At 41.5% G+C, this 26,396-nt stretch overlaps 1 protein-coding gene across 1 annotated transcript in view; it reads left to right on the forward strand.

The window, feature by feature from the left end:
• TMEM38A (transmembrane protein 38A) overlaps positions 1-26,004 on the forward strand; it is a 52,360-nt gene extending 26,356 nt beyond the window's left edge. Inside the window, exons 2-6 of the mRNA XM_082275451.1 lie at positions 1,321-1,477; positions 7,835-8,019; positions 9,909-9,996; positions 17,224-17,341; positions 24,365-26,004. Of these exons, the coding sequence (XP_082131577.1) occupies positions 1,321-1,477; positions 7,835-8,019; positions 9,909-9,996; positions 17,224-17,341; positions 24,365-24,583 (767 nt within the window). The 3' untranslated portion in view covers positions 24,584-26,004. The remainder of the gene's footprint in view (positions 1-1,320; positions 1,478-7,834; positions 8,020-9,908; positions 9,997-17,223; positions 17,342-24,364) is intronic.
• Positions 26,005-26,396: the final 392 nt, after the last annotated feature.

Consider the following 26,396-nt stretch of genomic DNA (forward strand, 5'->3'; position numbering starts at 1 on the left):
TTGTGATCATTAAGGTGCCCATCTAATAGTTTTTTGAAACTATCGACACTCCCTGCTGATACCACTTGTGGAAGAGACCTTCTAAAACATCACAATCAACAATTATCTTTAAATATGCAAATTATTACTAAGATAATGCAATGAATGATAATTTTCCCTCAATCAAAAATACACCAAGCTTATTAAGCAAGTTTCCCTACTTCTAAAAGCCATAAATCAGTCATTGTTTTTGAATGGGGCCCCTTAGAGACCCTGGTACTTGAGTTAGTGCTTGCATAGCCCCTATTATAGTTCATGATGTTTTCAATGCATTCCATTTACGTACTTACAAGGTACACTATATAAGGAAACAAGGACTTTATTTCTAACTAATATCAATACAGGCTTTTTGTCCAGTATACTGTTATATAAAATTGTACAAAACAATTACTGTGGCTCAGAGTTTTTCTTGTTCGTTGATATGTTTGGTCCAGTGCACTTCTCACCTAACAACCATGAAGGACTTTGACAGGTGCCCCTCAGCCTTTGCCCCTCTCCTGACCTATTGCCTATAATTAGATCCTATACTGAAGGATCAGCTGTCTGCCCTTCCATTCTGTCTTCCCATAGCAACATCTAACTCACACAGTTAGTTATTAACACTTTTGCTGCCAAGCCAAGTTAAGCTATATGAGGGATCTTTAGGGCAATGAATGTAGTGTGCAATGTTAATATTCAGGCCTGCAGCTTTGGAAAACCCATTGACTATGCTGGAAAAACTTTACTAGGCCGCAAACTGCCTTTGTTTTATCATGCACATGTCCTACATTTCAAAATATAAAACCAAAATTAATTAATTCTTCACAATAATTAAAATACATTTACTAATTTTAAATGTGGTACAGTTGCCACTGCAGAAGAAAATGTCTTCACTCTCTAGGGTGGCACAGTGTAGATAGGCTTTGGGCTTGTGTCAATGGCATTGGCATCAGTTTCACATCAGTTTGAGACACTTCTGAGCTCATTCAGAATTATTTTACAAGTACATCTGACCTCTAACCCTCATTTGACCTGCTTCAAGCAGGGTTTGCATTCCCATAGACTTCTATGCAAATGAAAACCCCTATTGAAGCATATAAAAGCCCAATGACAAAGGCCCTAAAGGTGACCATCACCCTAAAATAATATTTAATCAATGTCTTTGTTTGTCCAAAATAGTCTTTTTGCTATAATTGTAATTGAAAATGTTGCATACTGACGATGACTATGTACTTATTTAGAGATATTCAGCAATTTGTAGCTCAGGTTTTAATCGCCTCCATTGTCTTTTCTCTTGTGAAGGTGCTGTGGCTCTTTCCAGACGCAGTCCAGTAGCCTCCTGGCTATGTGCGATGCTCTACTGCTTTGGCAGCTACATTCTTGCAGATGTCTTACTTGGTGATTCACCCATCGACTACTTCAGCAATAATTCCAATATACTTTTGGCTTCAGCTGTTTGGTAAGCTCACAGCATTGTAAATTACTATGTAATGCTGATTATTTGTCTGTTGCATATATAACAATAGCATGAACTGTTAGATTATCGAAAGCTCCAAGATATTAACACTGACCTTTTAACAATATATGTTATGGTATCATGTACCAGGAACATACCATGTAAAATTACACTGCTGCATATTCACTTATATGGGATGATCTTGACTTTAAGTAATGTAAAGCAGTTGGGCTTGCTGAAACCAATTGATACTAGTGATCGACTGATATCGTTTTTTTTTATTGCCGATACCGATATTTTGGTCATCGGATATCGGCCAATAGTGGCTAAATTTTTTTTTACAGGTACTGTTGTGGAGGGATCTGGGGGTCTAAAAGACCCCAAATCCCTCCTCTGCACTTAAAAGCATTCAAAAAGCCAAGTTTGGCTGTTTTGAATGCTGTCATTTTTTTTAATTTGGCGCAGAGGGTTTTTTACATGGAGACCCGATCAGAGCCGAATGCGGCTTTGATAGGGTATTTGGCGGCCGCGCAGGTAGGTTGCCCAGGTCTCCCAGTGGGACGGGAGACCCGGGCGAGCTGCAGAAGGTGGCGGGAGCGGGGGGATGCTCCTTGTAATGACAGCTGAGCGGCTTCTCAGCCGCATCTGTTGTCATTACAAGACAGCCGACCGTCGGCTATGGACGCCGGTACTGGGGTGATGCCTCTAGCTGCAGGCATCACTCCGGTACAAGCACTTTCCCGAAATATCGGCAATATCGGTAACCTCAGGGGCCGATTCTGATATATCGGGGAAAGTGCATATCGGCCCCCGATATATCGGTGTTGCCGATAATCGATCGATCCCTAATTGATACCCCAGCTTGGAGATGACAGTATACAGATTGTGGTCCTGCTATCCTTGCAAAGTTCTCTTTAAAAAGTGGCCTCCAAACTGAGGCCCAGGGGCCAGATGTGGCCCTTTGCTTGCCTTAATCTGGCCCTTGGGGCACTATTCCACCAACTGACACCAATAATGGGGTACCATTCTCCCTACTGACACCATCAATGGGGTACTAATCTCCTCAGATATCAACAATGGGGCACTATTTATCCCATTAAAATAGATAATGGGGCACTGATGCCAGAGCATTTTCTACTCCCATTCGTCACAGTCCGGCCCCCCCTAAAGCTTGAAAAACAGTAAACTGGCCCTTTGCTTGGAAAGTTTGGAGACCCCCTGGCCTGAAAGATTAATGTAATGAAAAAAAATCTTCATATAGCCACAGTTTAAGAACTACATGTAAAGCAAGAAGGTAAATATGTTTGACCAAGTTGACATAGTAGAGGGTATACTGCTATGTGTTGTCCCTCACTTTAACTTGTCCAATGTTATTTTGTGCAGGAGAAAGAAATATAGCCAAGGAATGAGCACAGTCTGACTGCCTGCCAGGGATAACTGTCCAAGCCAGGTGTCAGACTGTATATTTTTTCTTGTGCCTTCGACAATGTTACAAAGGTCATCAGAATTACAGATTAATCCTGGTGTAATGGGCCTGATTCATATAGCTGCAATAAGCACTTAAGGCATGTTAAAGTGACCCCCCAAGTAATATTCTCAAATATGATCTCACTTGAGAGACGACTTTAACATGACTTTAACACGATACAATGATACCTTGTTTAGCTAAGGTATTCTTTTGCGCATCTATGAAGAGCTTAAGGCCCCTTTCACACTAGCGGACCGTTCAGATCCGTCTGTCAGTTTTTTTGGTGGATCTGAACGGTCACCCCATGCATCTCTATGGGGCATCAGATGTCAGCGGAGACATGTCTGCTGACATCCGATCCGATCTGTGAAATCTGGACAGAGGGAAACCCTATTTTCCATCCATCCAGTGGATCGGATCGGATGGGATCGGATGAGAATGGACAGACAGTCCATTCCCATCTGATTCCCCCATAGAGATGTATGGGGAACTGACAGCTGTGTCTCTGCACACAGCACGGAGAACAGCTGTCACCCTCATGCTCAGTGGGGGATCGGCGGATCGATCCCCCGCTGAGAAAAACGGAGTCCGTCCGACGGACTCCATGTGTGAAAGAGCCCTAACTCTGGTAAACTTATCAAACAATGAAGTTCTGTTTTTGCAACATTGTATCAATTCTATTTAGTAGTTCACTCTCTACAGTAACAGATTTATTACAATCTCATTGTTGAGCACAGGAGTCTTCATACACTTTGTACACAGCTCAGAGGTCTCTCACATATTTAGTTTTAGGCTATTTTCTCTTTTGGTTGAATGTTCTTTAACTTTTCCGATTGAATGTTCCTAAAAAAAGAACTATAATACGGTAATAAGAAAAAAAAAAACGAAAAAAAAAAAAAAAAACAGTGGTCCCTGTGCGCTAAACACATGTTTCCATTAGGGTTCATTAGCATGGGTGCTGAGACCCGTCTTCCAGGCTTAGGAACGCATTGACCTTGGAACTATGCACAAACAGCCCATAGAAGTGGTTGCAGATGCAGCCGATGCAAAATTTGACATGCGGGCAGGAGAGAGCGCACGGATCTGAACTCACTGGAGTTGATTTACTAAAGGCAAATAGACTGTGCAGTTGCTCCAGAAATTAGTAACAGATGTAAAGCTTCACTTTGCAAAGAATATCCAATCACATACAAGGAACATTTAAAAAAACAGCATTTTTGCTTGCACATGATTGGATGATGGAAGTCAACAGAGCTTCTCATTTACTAAGCTCTGGAGCAACTGCATTTGCAGATTGCAACTGCACTTTGCAAAGTGTACAGTCTATTTGCCTTTAGTAAATCAACCCCACAGTGTCTGCATTTGGATCTGTGCCCAAAATTTGGCATGCGACTGTCCCTGCAAGCCGCTACATCTGCATCCATTTCTATTGGCTATCTGCACACAGCTCCAAAGAGGACGCACAGACAGCAAAAAGTGGCTCAGTATGGAGGGCAGGTTTCAGAGCCTGTCTGAATGAGCCCATAAAATCTGAAATATCAAAATAAACATTTATTTTCTGTCATTCCTAGCTACAGCTCGATACCCATATACTAGAAATGTACTGTTACTGTAATAATGACACTGACAGGGAAGGGGTTAACCTAGGGGTGATCAAAGGGTTAGTTGTGAGCCTAGAGGAGTGTTTTTAACTGTGGGGGGAGGGACTTGTGGACCTGTGTTCCTATATAGGAGGATAACAGGTGCTCTGTGATCATTTCAGAGAGAACAACGGTCTGCTGTGTTTACATCAGCTGACCGTTGTTCTCTCTCAGCGGGGAGTGATTGCGGGTGCCCGGCGGCAATCGGTGCCGCCGGTCCCGTGCATCGGCATCCCCACTCGCCCCCAGGACCACTCCCGCAAACCAATGTAGCCCTACGTCGACTCGCGCAGCTGACCCAGTAAATCTGCGGTGGGCATTTGGCAAGTGGTTAAGGTAAAAGAAACCTTCTGGGTGCAGCTCTCCCAGCCTCCCCTAATACTTATCTAAAATCCCAACTCGATCCAGCGATGTGCATGAGAGCAGTGCCTCGTCCCATTCTCTCTCTCCTCACTGGCTCACACAGCAGGGGGAGCCATGCACTGGGCAGAGGGAAGGAGCCAGGAGCACAGACAGGGGACCTAAAAAGAAGAGGAATGGTATTGCACAGAGAAAATAACTATAAAATGTTTGTTATTTAAAAAAAAAAAGAAAACAGCCTTTAGAATCACTTTAAATATGTTAAATATTTTCAAGTGGTGTGAATGAGAACAGGAAACAAATATAATATAGTAGATGTTAGCACAGTGTGGCTGCAAGTGCAGAAATAAGCTCAGTCTCATCAATAAGGGTTGTCAGTCTGATCAATCAGGGTTGCTTTAAAGTAGAATATTAACATGATAAAAGTTTCACTTTCTGTATGTTATGCACTCCCAGCACTCTGTACATTGCATACTCCTGACCCCTACTCTATGTGCATTACATCCCCCCCCCCGCCCCCAAACCCTACACACTGTGTATTACTCACTCCTGACCCCTGCTCTATGTGCATTACACCCCCCCCCACACACCCTGCACACGGTGTATTACTCACTCTTGACCCCTGCTCTATGTGCATTACACCCCCCAAACCCTACACTCTGTGTATTACTCACTCCTGACCCCTGCTCTATGTGCATTACACCCCCCCCCCCAAACCCTGTGCTCTGTGTATTACTCACTCTTGACCCCTGCTCTATGTGCATTAACCCCCCCCCCCCCCCAAACCCTGCACACTGTGTATTACTCACTTTTCTCACTTTTGACCCCTGCTCTATGTGTATTACACCCCCAAATCCTGTACTCTGTGTATTACTCACTCCTGAACCCTGCTCTATGTGCATTACACCCCTCCCAAACCCTGTACTCCGTGTATTACTCACTCCTGACCCCTGCTCTATGTGCATTACAGCCCCCAAACCCTGTACTCCGTGTATTACTCACTCCTGACCCCTGCTCTATGTGCATTACAGCCCCCAAACCCTGTACTCTGTGTATTACTCACTCCAGACTTCTGCTCTATGTGCATTACATCCCCGCATGTACCCTGCATTCTGTGTATTACTCACTCCTGATCCCTGCTCTATGTGCATTACACCCCTCCCCAAACCCTGCACTCTGTGTATTACTCACTCCTGACCCCTGCTCTATGTGCATTACACCCCCGTGCTCCCTGTACTCTGTGTATTACTCATTGCTGACCCCTGCTCTATGTGCATTACACCCCGTGCCCCCGTGCACCCTGCACTCTGTGTATTACCCACTCCTGACCCCTGCTCTATGTGCATTACACCCCGTGCCCCCGTGCACCCTGCACTCTGTGTATTACCCACTCCTGACCCCTGCTCTATGTGCATTACACCCCCCCAAACCCTGCACTCTGTGTATTACCCACTCCTCACCCCTGCTCTATGTGCATTACACCCCCCAAACCCTGTACTCTGTGTATTACTCAATCCTGACCACTGCTTTATGTGCATTACACCCCCGTGCACCCTGCATTCTGTGTATTACTCACTCCTGATCCCTGCTCTATGTGCATTACACCCCTCCCCAAACCCTGCACTCTGTGTATTACTCACTCCTGACCCCTGCTCTATGTGCATTACACCCCCGTGCTCCCTGCACTCTGTGTTTTACTCACTGCTGACCCCTGCTCTATGTGCATTACACCCCCCCCAAACCCTGCACTCTGTGTATTACTCACTCCTGACCCCTGCTCTATGTGCATTACACCCCGTGCCCCCGTGAACCCTGCACCCTGTGTATTACTCACTCCTGACCCCTGCTCCATGTGCATTACACCCCCCCCCCCAAACCCTGCACTCTGTGTATTACCCACTCCTCACCCCTGCTCTATGTGCATTACACCCCCCCAAACCCTGTACTCTGTGTATTACTCAATCCTGACCCCTGCCTTATGTGCATTACACCCCCGTGCACCCTGTACTCTGTGTATTACTCACTCCTGACCCCTGCTCTATATGCATTACACCCCCCCCCCCACAAACCCTGCACTCTGTGTATTACCCACTCCTCACCCCTGCTCTATGTGCATTACACCCCCCAAACCCTGCACACTGTGCATTACGCACTCCTGACCCCTGTACATTATTTACTCTTGACCCAGGAGCAGAGTAGGCACGTGTATATAACACCCTTCACCCCATCCCCTCCAATACACTGTTGTGCTATGAGTCAGAATTTCAGGACTGGATGTACTTATACATGTACAGGTATATCAAATGTATTTGCCTAAAGTTCAGCTTTAAGGGTTTTTCTACTTTCAGAAAAAAAAAAAAGGGGACACACTCTGCTTTCCACCTAGATGAACCAGAGGGGAGTCTACAATGATTAAGAAAGCAAATCCAAGATTGCCAAAACATTAGGAAAAGCTTGGGTTTATCCAACATATTCCATATACATATGATAATATACTGTAAAATATTAGTGTTTCAGTACTGCCCAGCCATAAAATAGAGGTCTATTTCCAAATAGGTTCAGTTGTTTCCATTTATGTTCCCGTGGCAAGGCAAGCATAGTGGCTCTTCCTTTTTAGAATCTTGTTCTCACACCTGCTCACTTCCCATTTGTTACCAAAGACAGCTGCAGTCATTTCTTTTGACCTTTAGGCCCCCAAATGGATGATTGAGCATCTTGTGAATTACCATGTCGCAGCAGAATTCCAGTCTTATGAAATTGCAGTTTTAATTCTCCTTTGTTGTAGTTTCTAGTCTTATGATAATGTCCTTGGCCTTTTCCTAAGCCTGAAGCACCCATGTACAAGTTGCCGTACTAACTGGTTAACTAAGTTGTGATTTTTCATTACTGCAGGTACTTGATGTTCTATTGTCCACTGAGCCTGTTCTACAAGATAGTTAGCTTCCTGCCTATTAAACTAGTCCTTGTTGGGATGAAAGAGGTAGTCCGGGTGCGCAAGATTGCCATTGGAATCCACCATGCCCACCACCATTACCACCATGGATGGGTTATCATGGTACTCATTGGATGGGTGAAAGGTGAGCTGTTAAGTAAACAAAAAAGCTAATGTGTAAACACAATAAGTTGATTGTGGTGCTTGTCTTTAACCAGTTCTGGACCGGAAGGTTTTGCCCCTTAATGACCAGGCTATTTTTTGCTATTCGGCACTGCGTTACTTTAACTGACAATTGCGCGGGCGTGCGAAACTGTACCCTAATGAAATTGATGTCCTTTTTTTTTCCCTACAAATAGAGCTTTCTTTTGGGGGTATTTGATCACCTTTTTTTTTTTTGCGCTATAAATAAAAAAAGAGCACCAATTCTGAAACAAAAAATATATATTTTTCTCACTTTCTGCTCTATAACATCTCCCCCCCCCCAAAAAAAAAAGAAAAAAATTTAAATCTAATTATTTCATCAATTTAAGCCAATTTGTATCCTGTAGATATTTTTGGTAAAAAAAAAAAACAAAAAACAAAACTCAATATGAGTATATTGATTGGTTTGTGCAAAAGTCATTGCATCTACAAACTAGGGGAAAGATTTATGTCATTTTTATTTATGTATTTATTTTTTTACTAATACAAATAAATAAATAGTAATAAACAAAAGTAATGGCGGCGATCTGTGATTTTTAGCGGGACTGCAACACTGCGATCGGACCCCTAACTAACATTTTTGACACTTTTGGGGGGACCAGTGACATTGCTACAGTATTCAGTGCTAAAAATATGCAGTTACTGTAATAGTGACACCGGCAGGGAAGGGGTTAACCCAGGGGTGATCAAAGGGTTAAGTATGACCCTAGCTGTATGGGGGAGGGACCTGTGGAATCAACACAGAGACCTGTGATCCTAAATAGGAGGATCACAGGCTTTCTGTGTTCATTCCAGAGAGAACAACAGTCAACTGTGTTTACAACAGCAGACCGTCGTTCTCTCTCAGCGGAGAGTGATAGCGGGTGCCTGGTGGCAATCGCGGCCGCCGGTCCCGTGGACCGACTTCCCTGTTTCCTATTGGGGGCAGGCATGTGCCTCCAGAGGCGTGCGCACGCCCCCAGGAGCACTCCCGTGAACCGCCGTACCGGTACGGCGGTTCGCGCAACCGAGTTAGCCTGCTGCAGTATATCTGCGTCGGGCGGTTGGCAAGTGGTTATAGCTTCATCTTAACCTCCAGCTACAGCAAAAACTGTTCTTTTTTTAGTTGTAGAAATCTACACATGCTTTTGGAACAAAATATGTGCTGGGCATAACAGTACATCTATACTGAAAAGCCATATTTTTTTTACTATGTACACTTTGATGAATCAAAACTTATGAACCTGTAATTTCTCCTTACACCACTAGATGTCCCCCTAGCCAGACAATTCAAAGGGCATTTTGACTCTGCAACACATTTTCAAGCAAACCATCAAAATGAGTGAACAGTCACTAGTGTTTCATAAGGCGCAGACAGTTTTTTTTTTTTAAGAGATTGGATGTCTAGCAGAATTTAAAAGACAAAATGCAGTTTATGTCTATACAAGGGGTTGATAGATGAATCAGGATCTAACATTTTGTATTTTGTTATTAATAATAATATACTACAACTGCAGCTATGAAGCAGGATGTATGTGTGATAATTAAAATCAATCTGACATTAAAAATGGTCTGCAGCCTGTTTTTTTTTTTTTTTTAAACTTCATGCTTAGTTCTTAAAGTGACACTAAAAATGATTCTTTTTTTTCTCCAAAACGAATCTATATACATCCATATACATAGTGATTAGATACAAACTATGTACATTATAGGCCGATGTAACGATTAAAACATAATTTACAAATTATAGTGACAAAGCAGAATGGTGGGCAGCTAGTAAGAACATAGTTACTATGTACTCATTTGATTACCAGTACAGATTATTGATTAGCCTTTTCTGTTTTCCTATAGGTTCTGGAGTTGCACTGATGTCTAATCTGGAACAGCTCTTGCGTGGTGTTTGGAAGCCTGAGACCAATGAAATTCTTCATATGTCCTTGTAAGTATATTACTTATTGTGTGTCTAATGTTATCTCTGCATAAATACCTTATTAGGAAAGACTTAAAGGATAAGTGTGGAAATGCAAAAAAAAAATTTAAATCTGTGCATTCTCGCTTCGATGCTGCATTATAGATCTGATGTTGTAGCTGTCCCCCTAAGCCCGAGAACTGAGCAATCACATGACCACTGATCCCGACATTATTGTCAGGATACTTCCACAGCCTGGAGCAGCTTTAGCCCGCTGTTGACCGATTCTGGGTCACAGGAGAACACAAGTGAATGTATTCCTGTGACCCAGGAGAGAAGTAAGACCAATTTGTTCATACTTCTCTTATAAAGGTGTTCTATAGTCATGGCATACACTTTCATGGTATAACATCAGCATCTTAATAACAATAGTTATGTTTGAAAATCCAATATAGGCTTAGGTCCCTTTCACAAGAGCTCTCTGATCAGGTCTGTCTGTCAGTTTTTCAGGTGGACCTGATCGGATCATCCATGCACCCCTATGGAGCAGCATATGTCAGCATTGTCATCTCTGCTGACACCGGCTGCAATCTGATCCAATCCTGTCTGTGAAATCCAGATGGATGGTGACCCTATTTTCCATCCGTCTGGAGGATCGGATTGGATAGGAAAGGATGAAAACAGACAGGTGGTCCATTTTCATCTGATCTCCCATAGAGGAGAGCAGGGATCTGACAGGTCTGTCTCTGCAAAGTAAACGGATCGATCCCGGCTGGGCAAAACGGAGTCCACTGGGTGGAAAGCCAGTGTGAAAGGACCCTAACTTGAAAATTCTCCTTGTTGTGAGTTTTGGATTTCTGCTAACCATCTCTTTCCACAACTTCCTGGATTCTCTGCATACTTTTCAGTTTCTCCTTTTTGTACTTAATTTAATTTCCTCAGGACTACATATCCCATGGTGCTGTGCTGCCAGCAAGCAGCGATTCCTGTACTTATTCCACCTCATGAAACTCCTCCTTTTAACACCTCTGTAGTTCAGAAGGCAGGCTCTGAAATGTGTAAAACAGCAGTGCCTACTCACAGGACATAGAGAATACTTGTCACAGAATTAAAGGAAGTAAATGTGTGGGGATCTTTACAAAGTTTTCAAACTTCAAAATCATTCAGATTAATAGGAACAGGTTAGAAACACATGAAATACATTGTGGAAATGAAAAATTGATTTTACATTTTGACCATAGATATGCTATAAAATACTATAACCATGATGTACAATATATTGTCAAAAGTATTGGGACACCTGCCTTTACATGCACATGAACGTCAATGGCATCCCAGTCTTATGGGCCATACACACTATAAGAATTTCTGAAGACTTTTTCCTTTACTTACCAAAACCAGATAATATGAGGTCAAACCTAAACACTTTCAATTTGTATGCAATCTGGCAGGCCCTTGCACTACATAGAAAAGGTAAATCTGAAGGAAATCTAACCACAAAAGTTGGATAGTGTGTATCCAGCTTTAGTCTGTAGGGTTCAATATTGAGTTGGCCCACCCTTTGCAGCTATAACAGCTTCAACTCTTCTGGGAAGGCTGTCCACAAGGTTTAGGAGTGTGTGTATGGGAATGTTTGACCATTCTTCCAGAAGCGCATTTGTGAGGTCAGGCACTGATGTTATCACTAGAGTATAATCAAATCTTTTATAAAATGCAGTTTTATTGTAGCATATTCATAAAACATATAAATAAATGCACCTTGTTTATACTGAGGTAATGTGATTTCTGTTTGATGCACAATGTATTCTTTTGTTCTAATATGTCTTTATATGTTTTTATGAATATGCTACAATAAAACTGCATTTTTTAAAAGATTTGATTATACTCTAGTAGTGCTTTAAAAGTCCCAAACCCTTAGGGGAACTCTTTTGGTTGTACTTCCACTATAAGGATGTGGCACAATTATTAGAGAATACTCGCTGGCAATCTCTTTCTATCTCTTTCAGGCAGTGATGTTGGACGAGAAAGCCTGGCTCGCAGTCTCTACTCTAATTCATCCTAAAGGTGTTCTCTCGTGCTGAGGTCAGGACTTTGTGCAGGCCAGCCAATTTCCTCCACCCCAAACTCACTCATCCATGTCTTTATGGACCTTGCTTTATGCACTGGTGTGCAGTCATGTTGGAAAGGAAGGAGCCATCCCCAAACTGTTCCCACAAAGTTGGGAGCATGAAATTGTCCAAAATGTCTTGGTATGCTGACGCCTTAAGAGTTCCCTGGACGCCTTAAGAGTTCCCTAGGCGGCCAAGCCTAACCCCTGAAAAACCACCCCACACTATAATCCTCCCTCCACCAAATGATTTTGACCAGTGCACATAGCAAGGTCCATAAAGACATAGATGAGTGAGTTTGGGGTGGAGGAACTTGACTGGCCTGCACAGAGTCCTGACCTCAACCTGATAGAAAACCTTTGGGATAAATTAGAGCAGGGACTGCGAACCAGGCCTTCTCTTCAACATCAGTGCATGACCTCACAAATGCGCCTCTGGAAGAATGGTCAAACATTCCCATAGACACACTCCTAAATCTTGTGGACAGCCTTCCTAGAAGAGTAAAAGCTGTTATAGCTGCAAAGGGTGGGCCAAATCAATATTGAACCCTACGGACTAAGGCTGGGATGCCATTACATTTCATGTGCATGTAAAGGCAGGCGTCCCAATACTTTTGACAATATAGTGTATATATAGTCATGGAGAAGCTCAGCTATGAGGAAAGATTAGAGGAACTGAATTTATTCTCTCTTGAGAAGAGGAGATTAAGGGGGATATGATCAACATGTATAAATACATAAGGGGTCCACATAGTAAATTTGGTGTTGAGTTATTCAATTTAAGGTCATCACAGCGGACAAGGGGCACTCTTTACATCTAGAGGAAAAGAGATTTCATCTTCAAATACGGAAAGATTTTTTCACCGTAAGAGCTGTGAAATGTGGAATAGACTCCCTCCAGAGGTGGTTCTGCCCAGCTCACTAGATTGTTTTAAAAAAGCCCTGTATTCTTTCCTAGGTGTACATAATATAAGTGGGTACTAATATTTATTGATAAAGTTGATTCAGGGAATATCGGATTGCCTCTCGGGTATCAGGAAGAAATTTTTACCCCCGCGGTAGCAAATTGGATCATGCTTCGCTGGGGTTTTTCACCTTCCTCTGGATCAACTGTGGGTATAGGATTGTGTATATAGGATTGTATGGTTGGGTTTTCTTTACTGTTTTTTGTTTTTTTATTAGTTGAGTCAGATGGACTTGTGTCTTTTTTCAACCTGACTATGTAACTATATAATATGATGCATATATGTAAAACAATATACTCCTAACAGCATGCATCAATAGATCCCCAAGCAGGCAGCATAGACCCCTCCCTTAACAGTAAATCTCTCTCAGCAACAAACCCCCCCCCCAGCAAAATTGGATTCCCCACCAGCAACAATAGATCCCCTGGCAAAAATAGATCCCTTCAAATATCAATAGACCCTCCAACACTCGCCATTACATATATTCAGTGCAGAAGGTGATGGAGGTGCCGGAACTGCATTCCCCCACGTTCCTGCTGAAAAATAGCCCTGACTATAAGTGACAGTTGCTGTGCTGACCCATTGCTGCAAAGTTCCTCCAAAGTTCTGCTCCCCCACTAACTAAGTATTGCTTTTTTCTTTTTGGGCTTAGGGCTCATCCGCATGGGCAGGCAGTCCCATACAGTGTGAAGAGTCCCCTTGTTTATTTTTCTGTCCTCATGCTGAGCTCCATAGAGGCAGCCCATACTAGTGAATGGACATCCGCTCACCCACACAGCTGAGGTAGACGGGTATGAAGGGACGGGTGCACAGACTCAGACAAAGAGTCTTTGCCTCCAGTTCTGTGCACCCATCCCTGCAAACCTGTCAAATTTGGCTATGCGGGTGAGTCTATAAAACCAATGCATGTCGATTCACTAATATAGGCTGCCTGCACCAAGCTTAGCAATAGGACAGAAACGTAAACAAAGGGGCTCTTTAAACTAAATGGGGCTGAGTGCCTGTGTGAATGAGCCCTTACATTGTGTTTACAATATGTACTTTAGTCATTATACAAACTGGATAATGGCATAATTCATACAAACTTACAGTATCTCACAAAAGTGAGTACACCCCTCACCCCTCAAGGATTAGAACTTCTGTCCTGTTTTTATTGCTGATGAAAGTGGAAAAATAGCACTGGACCTGTAAAGTTATTTTATTGGTATTGCTGTAAAACCAGCAGCTGGTCTGTTTTGAAATAACACTAGATGATCGTTTACAACTGAATTGCTCTCTGAAGAATGATCTGAATTCAGATTGCTCTTTAGAGAGCTTTTGACAGGAAGTGAGGAGGCATTGAATCGGCTCCTCATTGCCTGTATTAACCCCTTAAATACCAGATAACCACACCACAACTGCACCCGTTGTGCACGGTTGCAGGGCCATTGCAACGCCATTCAATAATAGGATTGCGCTCAGTGGGTATACTGGGGGCGATTCCTGCCACGGCTGGATGCAAAGCATTGCTGGTGCACCATGTATACATCCCTAGCCATTGTCTCTGCAGCAAAAGGGGCAGCGGTTGAGGGCCTGTAAGAATGAGGCTCAGCCACCAGGTTTTATCAGCTGAGCATGGGAGGAGGTGTAGATAAAAATAAAAGGGGACTGAGGACTTAGCCTTGAGGATCTCTATTGAAAGAGGAGGAGATAAAGTTGTTGGTGACAATAAAGGAGGGCTTATATATATATATATATATATATATATATATATACACACATATACATGCACACACACTTTAATTATTTCGTTCTTCGGCAAGGTTGTATTTATATAAAATACATAATAAATGTTCGCTGTGCCTTTAAATAAAAAAAATGCTAATGAACGCAATCCATGAATAGAAATGATCAATTCATTAAAAAAGCTTTCCCAAAGAAAGTGCTTAATAGATACATAAGTGAATGAATTTCATGTTTGTAATAGTGTAAAAATCAGATAAACAATATATAAATGATCCACCTCACTGATCAACTCCTGTGTAGAATTCTTGAGTGAGTAACACCACCAAGGAAAGAAATGTGCCACAGAGCCCCTCCACCATAAAGGGTTAATAGGCTCCTTACTAGACCATTAGATCTTACCCAGGGATCAGTAACTGATTAAATCCACGCTAAGGAATCCAAGGATAAATTATGTGCATTGATAAGCTGCAGCCTCCCTTGAACTATAGCCGAAAGGCTATATAAATAAAGTATGTAGGAATGAAGGTGATGGCGCTGCTTACTCTATAAAGTGCAAATAGGTGCTAAAATATAGAAATATTGTGTGTTATACTCAGATGTGATAGAAGAATAAATATATAAATATGTATTATGAAGGTAAAACTCAATAATTGAAATGGAAAAATATAAAAAATATATAATGATTAAAAAATATGAAAAATGGCCACCAGAGGGCGTAGTGCAAAGTGCAAAAAGTGCTACAATGAATAAATATGCCTTCGTATATATGTCCAATAATAAATGACAATTTAGATAAATAATCCACAAAATTAATACAGAATAAACAGCCTTAAATAAATAAATGAGTAAATAAGTGAATAAATATGAATGGTGATAAATGAAACAACAAATAGTGCTGGGTGAATCCAATATCTAAATGGTAGAAAGGTGCGGGAAAATTTATATACAAAATAAATAAATGTGCAAATGTGCAGGAGAATTTTATACAAAGTGCAGCAAGAGGTGGTATTTTGTCAGTTCATATAATAAAATTAGTCCGTGAATGGGGGATGTGCAAGAAGTAAATGTGCGGGAAACTATTATACAAAGTGCAACAACAGGTGATAATCAATCAGTTCATATGCTGGGATAAGTCCATAAATTGGTGAATGTGCCCAGTGAAATAAGTGAACGGTATCTTACGGTGACCCCCAAGGTGGGTGACTGGTGAGTTGCGGGATGACTCCTATTAAAAAACCTACTCACCAGATGTACCCACCCCACACAGGGGTATAGAGCGGGTACTGTGGGTATGTCTTGCTGGTCCTTGCTCTGTGTGGTGATTCCCTTCCTGGGGGAGATGTGATGTGGGGTCCGCGGGATTTCCCAGGTATCCTAAATTGGGGTCCGGTAGTGGGGTCCTATCCCAATGGTACAGTATCCAATGTTCCGTGGGGGGATCGAGTATGGCCACTCAAGGGTATGTAGATGGGAGGGTCATAGGGAGTGAAAAAAAGCTCGATAGTGTGATATCGTTAAAGCTATTTTTTATTCAGGAGCAAAAAAATGGGTACTCACAATAAAACTTTCAGTATTCAGCGTGGTATTGGCGTCCCGGAACGCAATGCGTTCCAACTGGAGACCGGAACCGGAAATGACGTGACGGCGCTGTACGCGTTTCGTCATGTGACGTCTTCTGCAGCGTCGCATCATTTCCAGAGCAAGCCCTTTTGTATATGGTGGAGATATACAGAACGCTGTGCTGCTCTGCAACCATTTAAACTCAGATCCGTAACAAGCGTCATCAGGGGAACAGGGGCTGTATTTGTGTTTTCTTCTTGATTGGTAGTGTACAAACGTGAGTAACTAGTGCTTTAAAGATTGGAGATTTATATATAGAGGGAGAAAATAATAATCAATCCTTGCTAGACCATTGGATCTTACCCAGAGATAACAGAACGCCGTGCTGCTCTGCAGCCACTTAAACTCAGATTCCAGAGATAGCAAACTCTCCACTTTTGAATACACTCAAATAAGCACAGATATAAATTACATGCAACACAACAAGCAGATACCACCAGAGTTTCCACTTGGCGTGCGGGATGACATCACGTGTGTGGCGCTGCCCAACACGTTTCTCCGTAACAAGTGTCATCAGGGGAACAGAGGCTGTGTTTGTGTTTTCTTCTTGATTGGTAGTGTACAAATTTGCTGTAACTAGTGCTTTAAAGATTGGAGATTTATATATAGAGAGAGAAAATAATAATCAATCCTTGCTAGACCATTGGATCTTACCCAGAGATAACAGAACGCTGTGCTGCTCTGCAGCCACTTAAACTCAGATCCCAGAGATAGCAAAATAAAAATATATAAAAAAAATTCACATACAGTACATGTTATTTTGGGTGCACTTTAGAAATCAAATCCCAGACTTTGTCTTAGTGTTTCTTTTGAAATGTCTTTTGTCTTTCTCTCCTGCAGCCCAACCAAGGCCAGTTTGTATGGAGCTATCCTGTTTACTCTGCAGCAGGCCCACTGGTTACCTATTTCCAAAGCCAACCTCATCTTCTTTTTTACATTGTTCATGGCAGCTTGCAAGGTAAGAATTATGGCAGATTCACTATAGGAGTAAATTAAGGAATGTTTTTTATGTCAATGTAGAGCAATTAGAAGGAACTAACAAGTCTATGTCTTTTTATCAATAAATAAACTTAAAAATGAATTTTTGGGTTTAGTAGTGTCATACAACACAAAATATTTTTATTTAAAATGCGAGAAAATACGGAGTTTTGAGTTGTCACTGAAACAGCAAAAGAGGAGAAATCTTTCACTTTGGGACGCTCATTCCTACAGACAGATCTAGCTAAGAGGGCATTTCATTCAATTGTTCCAAGCATGAACGTTTAAGAGGGTATTTCGCTCAATTCAGAGAGATTTCCTTTCACATTCTTGTAAGCCTCTTCTCTTCAATGCCTAACCAGTTGCAGGTCACTGATGTCATCACATACAGACATTTAGGGCTGTGATTAACCAATAAGCAAAAAAAGCACATGCTTGGGCACCAAAGGAAGGGGACCACCGTTTTTCCCCTAGCTGTCATGCCCTTAAAGGGCTCTTTTACATTAGATTTGCACTCTGAAGAGTGATCTGTGGTGGATTGGAATTTGACAGGAGACGGAAGGCATTATGTCACTTCCTCACCACCTGTTTTAACCTCTAAAAGCCCGCACCACTGGGCAACAACACATATTGCACACGATTGCTTTGCAGCCCTGTTCACTTGAGGCCTGGAGCATGTTACACGGTACATCCTAAGTATGGTGATCTCCCTTATCATTTCTAAATTAAAAGCCTCAATCAATTGATTGATTTTGATCCAAATCTGTTAAAGAAGATGTTCGTATAGGTGTTAGAAGGACGGTGTGAGCAGTTTTAAGATTAGCTTGTATAAGCCTAGAATTCCTCTTTGAATAAATAAAATTAAAAAGCTTTCATTGAATATAGTTGTGGGATCTGGCCTGGGATTGACCTGGAGGAAAATTGAAGAAGATTTATACATTTTCAAACTTTGTTTCAATTTCAGAGCTTACTGAACTGGGGCTGATTTACTAAAAGCAAATAGGCTGTTCACTTCCCAGGAGAATTTTCCCAAGAGCTTAGTGAATGTGGTCAAATTTCACTTTGCAAAGAATACACAATCATGTGCTAGGACTATAAAAAAACTTATTTTGCTTGCACACAGTTTGAAGAGGAAAGCCAACTTCACCTTATTCTCTAAGCTCTGGGGAAAATTTCCCTGCAAAATGAACTATCTATTTGTCTTTAGTAATCATATTTTCAATTAAGCAATGGAAGGCCAAGGGGGGGGGGGGCACTATTGTTGGGCTGTGCTTAGGGAATCTATTGCCCCATAGGCTAGTCTTGTTTACAATGCAGGACCACTGGATGCTGAGTGCTAACTCACATTCCAAGAGTGTCAGCTGCCAGGGAATTGATGAATTAAGCACATTAAGTTCCCTCATTATCATCTCCTAGACAAAATGAGCATTTAGCCCATGCATTGTGAAGGGCGTTCCACTGGCTAACTTCTTCTTCAGCCTGGAGTTCAGCTTTAAGACCTATCTAAGCCACAGGTGACTTAAAGGCTATTGTAACTACCTAAGCAAATATGTAATATAGAATGATGAGATACAATGAAATTAATTAGCACATGTGATACCACAATTATTTTTTTCTAAGTGCAGAGGTGAACTTCCAGCTTTCCTTTAGATAAAATATCATAAACCTATAACAGTTATGACAATTTGACATCAGATATTTTAAGGTCTTTTTAATTACCCCAGGTCCCCCAATACCTGAGGCAATCTGATATGAAAATATTGAATCAAGGAAGCAAAGTCAAGTCAAGGGCTGGTCTTGGTTTCTTAGCTTGCACATTAGGTATAAGTTCTAAAAGTAAAAAAAGGCCAGGCTCTTGATGTGCTCCTAAAAACAGTTATTTACAGGGACCTGAGGCTGTCTGCATTTTACTAATGGTATAACTGTACATCAGTTTATTTAGGAAAAGCTTTTCTCAGAGGCCCCTATCATTCATGCAGACCGTTTGTCTGTTTTTCATCCAGCCGTTGATGGATGAAAAATGGACATCAATGCATCTTTATGGAAAAACAGATGTAAACGGATGATCATCCATCTACATCAGTTTACATCCGCATCCATCAGCATCAGTTTTTTTAAACGGATCAAAGCCCTATTTTTATTCCATTAACCGCTTGCCGACCGCCGCAAGTAGATATACTGCGGCGGTCAGCCCCAGCCAGGCAAAGTGACGTACATATACTTCACTAGCCTGTGACCGGTTTGTGAGCCAATAGCGGGCTAGCGCGAGCCCGCTGAGGCTCGTTCGCGGAGGAGTCCGCGCGTGTGACCGGCGGACCCGATGTCCGCCGGTCACACTACGATCGTCGGTAGAGCGGGAGAAAGGCAGAGCGGCTTATGTAAACAAGCCGCCTGTCATTCTCCCCTGTGTAAAAATGGAGATAAGACGGTTCTACTATGTAGAACCGTCTGATCTCTGTTTTTACAATAGGAGACATGTCCCATCACAGTTAGAAACACGCCCCTAGGACACACTTAACCCCTCCCTCTCCAATACAGTTAACCCCTTCCCTGCCAGTGTCATTTTTACAGTAACAGTGCATATTTTTAGCACTGATTACTGCAGTAATGTCACTGGTAACCCCAAAAGTGTCAAAAATGTCAGTCAAGGGTCTGATCTGTCCGCCGCAATGTCGCAGTCCCGCAAAAAAAAACGCAGATCGCCGCCATTACTCGTTTAAAAAAAAAAACACCAAAAATGACAAAAATCTTTCCCTTTGTTAGTAAACGCGATAACTTTTGCGCAAACCAATCAAAATACGCTTTTTGCGATTTTTTTTTTTTACCAAACATAGGTAGCATAAAACAAATTGGCCGAAAATGTTAAAAAATTTTGATTTTTACATTTTTTTTGGGGAATTTCATATAAAAAAAATGTGAAAAATATTGTTATTTTTTCAAAATTTACGCTCTTTTTTTGTTTATAGCGCATGATCAAAAATTTGCACAGGTGATCAAATGCCACCAAAAGAAAGCTCTGTTTGTGGGAAAAAAAGGACGTGAAATTTGTTTAGGTACAGCGTCGCACAACCGCAAAATTGTCCGTTAAAGTCACGCAGTAAAAAATCGCAAAAAACCCCCAGGTCGGAATGGGGGTAAAATCTTCCGGCGCTTAAGTGGTTGAAAAAACGGAATGAAGAAAAAACGGATGTAAACGGACAAACGGTCCATTTTTGCATTGGTATTGGATGTAAAAAAAACTGATGTAGAAACTGATGAGCAGCTGATGAAAAACTGATGAAAACTTCATCCGTTTTTTCTTTGAGTGACCTGATTAAATGAACTGTCCGCATGTGTGAAAGAGGCCTAGGGTATATGTAAACTCAATCATTTAACTGCAGATATACTTTCAAATGTTAAGGTAATATTTAAAGTAATTTACAATCTTCTTAAATATGGAGCCTTTGGTAAAATAATACCTGGTGATTCTGCCATGAAAGAGATCTTGTTCAGGCACTTCTTGTTTTGGGGTGAATGTCCTTGTCCCTGTCTCCTAATTGCCCACCTGCATTTTTATTCTTTTACACCGGCCTGTGTTGGAGTCTATACGCAGCTGTGCCAATGCTTATTGTGCAAGCAGTGGCCACTGAAGAGGGTGCATGTAGACAGGACGTGGCTGAAAAAGTTTGGAGGACATCAATAGCACTTACATAGAAAATTGGGTGAAGAAAAGGGGAAAACTGTGAAGGGAGTTTATCAAAACTGGAGCAGCCGGAACCTAGAGCAGTTGTGCAACCAATTCTTAATTTCTTTATTCATTTAGCAAAAGGCATGAGTTAACAGTCTCAGTTTACAGCCACATTAATAAGCTCTAGGCAGCTCAGGCATAGTCAAAGGGAACATATAAGGTTCATCGAATACATTCAAGCATAGTGTGTACAAGAGGTCCAGAACCTTAAGCCCAGGTTCACACTGAGGCCATTTTGAAATTGTGCGAGTTCAGCAGATTTCAAGCGGGCATTTAAGTCCGACTTCCGGGGCGATTTCACAGACATCTGTGCGCTCCCCCTCAGATCGCCAAAACTAGTACAGAAACTACTTTTGGGAATTGGGAATCACAAAGTCGGCATCACACCGATTCCGGCGGTGCCATTGCCGGCAATTGGCTCCAATTTGACATGCAATTTGACATGTCAAATCGCATGTCAAATCGGACCAATGTGAACGTGGGCTAAATACAGACATTGAGACCTTAACTAAAAATAGTTGCCATAATAAGTAAAGAAGAAATAAAGTTTTCAGAGAGAACAAACACCATTCACATGCTGGCTGCCTGCTGGAGAGTCTAACCTATTGCCCCCTTCTAAAAAAAGCATGTTTTAGGAAGTTATACTAAAAACATGCAAAAAAAAGAAAATATACAGAAACAAATAGGAAAGAAAAAAGGAAAAAAAGAAAAAAAAAACCAAAGCCCGCAAATTATGCAGTAAGTAACAGATTGAGGCCATGCCATAGCCATCTTGGTTGACCTCTGCTGAGCAAGAGATGGAAGGGAGTCAGGTTTTCCCAAAAGACGTCCTGTGGCCAAGGAGCACGGTTATTTCTCATAAGAGTCAGAATAGGAAAAGATCAACCACAGATACCATGTTTCACAAAATTCCTCATCTCTCTGATGGAAAGAGGTCTTTGGGTCTTCCATGTGCTCAAAATCATTGATTTTGGGCAGCCACAAAGAGATGGAAGGGGGTGACAGGCTGTTTCATAAGAGCTGGGATACACGCCCGAGCTGCATTTAACAAATGCACCATAAGGGAGTATTTGTACTATGAGAAGAGGACCTGATTATGATAAAGCAAATGGCACAATGGATTATTAACCAAGTCAGCTGACCTAATCTTGAGCAATAATTTCTGCACTTGGTCCCAAAAAGGACGGGCCTAGAAGATATGTAGATAGGAGCCCTTTTCCCGGCCACACCTCCAACAGAGGTTAGATTAATGCGGGAAGATCTTGTGCAGCACCACAAGGACCCTTTACCAGCGACATAAAATCATATAGCTCTTGAAATTTATTAGCAATCAAGGATTTATGAGCAAGCAAGATAACTCGGTCCACCTCAGCTGTGGAAAAAGTCATGTGCAGAATTGCAGATCTTCCTCCCACTTGTGGATATATTGTGGAACAAACCCTGCCGAGGGAGCCACCAGAAACTTATACAGTTGAGATAAGAGGTAGGGGACATAAGATGTGTCCAGGCATAGTTCTTGAAACGGGGTGAGGGCCTGCTCATTTCCAAATTTAGTAATAGTAAATTTTTTAAAATTATGGATTTGGTATGCCGACCAGCTGTCCATGGGTAGGTCCAACATCTGTTGGATATCTTCCAAAGGAGGACGGAGTAAAAGACAGTGTAAAAGATGGAATTTGCTTGCATCCATGAAACTGTTCAGATGCCTATTGGTGTTACCCAGCATGAATTCCAGGTCCTGTAGATTTGGGATCTTGGGAGATGGGTGAGGCAAAGCGTTCTGTAAAGTAATAGAGGATGAAATCATCTTAAGCGTGGCTTCGATTGTCGGGTGTGTGAACAGAGAGGGTACACATGGCGAGGCGAGCCAAGGGAGGCAAGATAGAGGAACTGGGGAAAGGTCCTGTTCGATCATGACCCACTGTTTAGAGTTTGCTTGTGTGCACCAGCTAACCACTGGGGTAAAGTAATCATCTTAAAGGTGTTACATTGCCCAAACCAGGTCAAATTCAGGGTCCTTCACCTCTGAAGGTCAACACAGATTTGGTCAACAGGGACCGAAAGTTCATATCAAACAAATTATATGGATTAGGAGTGATTTGAATCCCTAAGTATTTAGGATTGGAAGTAGCCCAGAGGAAAGGAAAGACCTGTTTCAGTGTGGAGACATTGAGGGCTTCTGATTTGGAATAATTTATTTTGTAATTAGCAAGAGCCCTGTATTGCAGGAAAAAGAACATTAGGTTTAGGAGCGTTACCTCTGGAGTAGAGACCAGGAAGAGTAGGATCATCCGTATATGCCATAACTTTATGGTGGCTAATGATCTACTAAATGTTGGCATTGGCCCTAATCATATATAATAATGTCTCCAAAGTCAATACAAAAATCAGGGGCAACAAAGGACAGTCTTGTCTAGTGCCATTGGATAATGCAAAATAGTCAGATCCATACCCCAGCCTGTGGGGTAGAATACAGAGCTGACATTCATGACAGCATGTAGAACCCCAGGCCTACGTAGGAAAAGATCGATAGGAGAAATTGTCAATCGACCCGGTTGAAGGCCTTCTCTGCATCAGTAGATAGAGTTAAAGCGGAGAGGCCCTACAGAGCCTGAGCCGGCCGCTTCCGCCCCTCCACAGCCCAGCACTCTAGTGAGCGTGTGGGGGGCAAAGTAGAGTGCTGCTCACTGACAGTCAGCAGCTCTCTGCTCAGGGAGCTGTGAGAACCGAGCAATCGGAGGTGTCCGATTGCCCAGTTCTCAGTGTTAGAGGCACGGGGGGGGGGGGGGGGGGAAACAGATGCAGCATCTGACTGATGCTGCATCCACCTAGGTAAGTATGATTCTTAAAAAAAAAAAAAAAACATAAATCTCTTTTAAGCTAAAATATAGTTTATTTTGTCCAGAGGCCTATTAGAAGCAGTAACATGTTGTCCCCCCATTGTCCCTAGATATAGCTGTGGCCTTTTCCAAGGTTTTCAGAAGTAGACTTAGATTGCACATAGGCTATATAATGTAGTGCCATAGCAACCTGTAAAAAGTGAAATGGTTTTTATTATTATTATTTTATCATTAATTTTAGTGCTGCCCCATATACAGTCTATACATAAGGTATACTAGTTAAAGTGAAAAGTTTAATGAATTTATAGCCCCTAGTCACTGAAATCTAGCTCCCCATACATTGCCATTTTCACACCAACTGCAATAGAAATGTTTATATTTTCATCATAAAATATCTAGTAAAGTTTCAAACAACTGTTATGACTTGCTTTCCCAGATATTCATGACTGCTACCCACTCCCATGGATCACCTTTCGCTCCAGTGGAAAATGGTCTCTGCTTTGTCCTTTTTGGCTCCCCTGATGGCGTTCATGAGGAACATAATGACCACCATCATCACCACCATGATGATCATGAGGTGTCCCATTCAGCAGGAAAATCCAAAGAAGAACTGAATGAAGGAACTCGAAAAAGGAAAGTGAAGAAAGCCGAATGAAGACAATAAGTAGTCTTCAATGGGTCATTATGGCTCATGATAAAACAGTCCTCATGTCAAACCTCAGCCTTTTATATTGGGACTTAATGACAGAACATCTGAGTTTTTCATATCTGTCAATGAATTTTAAAATTTGAACTGCCAGAGAAGACTTGTGAATGTTTTCAGTATTTAAACATTTAATCTCCTGTACCAATAGAAGTTTATTTTATGTTTGAGCATTTTGAAAAAATAGTACCCCTTGTAGACAGATGAAACTTCCAATTGGCTAAGGTTTTTAATTACATATGCATTACACTCCATAGAGGGAATCAAATTAAAAGGAAAGAGTTCACAAATTTTTATAATAAGGTGCAATTTCACAAACTTTCAACATAAAATATATGCAAATATTCTAAGAACTATTTATTTTTTAATTGTTTAAATATTATTTTTTAATGCTACATGAGGCCTTTATATTTAATTAATTTAATAACCTTTTTTTTTTATTATTAGAAACTAGAAGTAGTCAAAGTTTCCATCAGTCGAGTTGTTACTTCACTGGCTCTTACCCACTTTACTCTCAGATGCGATAGTACAGGAGAAACCTTCCAAAACAAGCCCTATTTGAGGCATACATTCTAAAGCACTGAGAAACAAAACAGCATAAAACAGGCCTGTTACTTATATGTGGTGGAAAGCAATACTTTTCGACAACATCGATATCTAATATTATTGTCAATCTAAATGTATCTCTGTTTTTTAGAACTTTTAACTATGGGTAGGTATACATGGCCAAATTTCTAAATTCACCCAGGAATAAAACACATCAACTTGTATCATATGCACCAATGCAAACTCTGATTTGTATCTTGCTATTTAGATGAGGAAGCAGTGCATTTGCTGTCAGTTATTTGCTTCCCATTTCTTAACAAGAAGGAGAATTTGACCCAATACATTGAAATTACCAACAAGAAATAACATCTCTGTGTGCATTAATGAGTGCTTTCAAAAGTTTCACTTCTTTGTTTTCATGCCCCTGAACAGTCCTAATCGTTTCCTAGATGTTATACCATGCCATTAGGTAAGGTAAGGCCTAAGCTGTTTATGTCAACCCTAAAGCTGACCATACACATGGCAGCTTTCCCCAATTTTAACCACTATCAGTCAAGTCAAAGTTCCATATGATCAAACACAGACGTTAGTGGCTTTGACTGACCACATGGAAATTGGATCAAAAATTCCTTGATCAGACCTTGTGTAAACATCCCATTGCTTTTGACTAAATTGCCATAGTTTTTTCTGGATTTTTACTTAACTGATATTGAAGTCGTCAATTTATAGCCCAAATTGATCAAATTCAGGTGATCGAACAAACTTGTGAATGGTAGATTGCATGGATCAGGCAACCACTTTTGATTACATATTTAATTTCCAGTGGATCTTAAAGTATAACTAAAGGCAAAACTTTTTTTTGTTTTGGATATAGTGGAGAGGGATTGGAACACCTATTTAGTTTTTATTGTGTTCTGTTGCTCCGTTTGGGAGATTCTTCATTTTTTTGTCCTGTTTACCATTTTCATTTAAAGTGAAACTAAAGACAGCCCCAAATTTTGGGCTGTTTCCAGAAAAGTAATAGAGGGGAAATGTTCCAATGGGAACACTAGTTCTGGCGACCTGTGGGTCCCCAAGGAATTCCCTTAATTTGCAGGGATTTCTTCTCATTTCCTGTTTTGGATATGGAACAGGAAGTGAAGATAAATCTCCCAAATTGGACACAGATGGAAAAAATAAACTGACAGGGGTTATAACCTTCCCTTACTCTATCCAAAAT

This window comes from Pelophylax lessonae (assembly GCF_965119305.1).
Source record: "Pelophylax lessonae genome assembly, chromosome: 1".
NCBI lineage: Eukaryota > Metazoa > Chordata > Amphibia > Anura > Ranidae > Pelophylax > Pelophylax lessonae.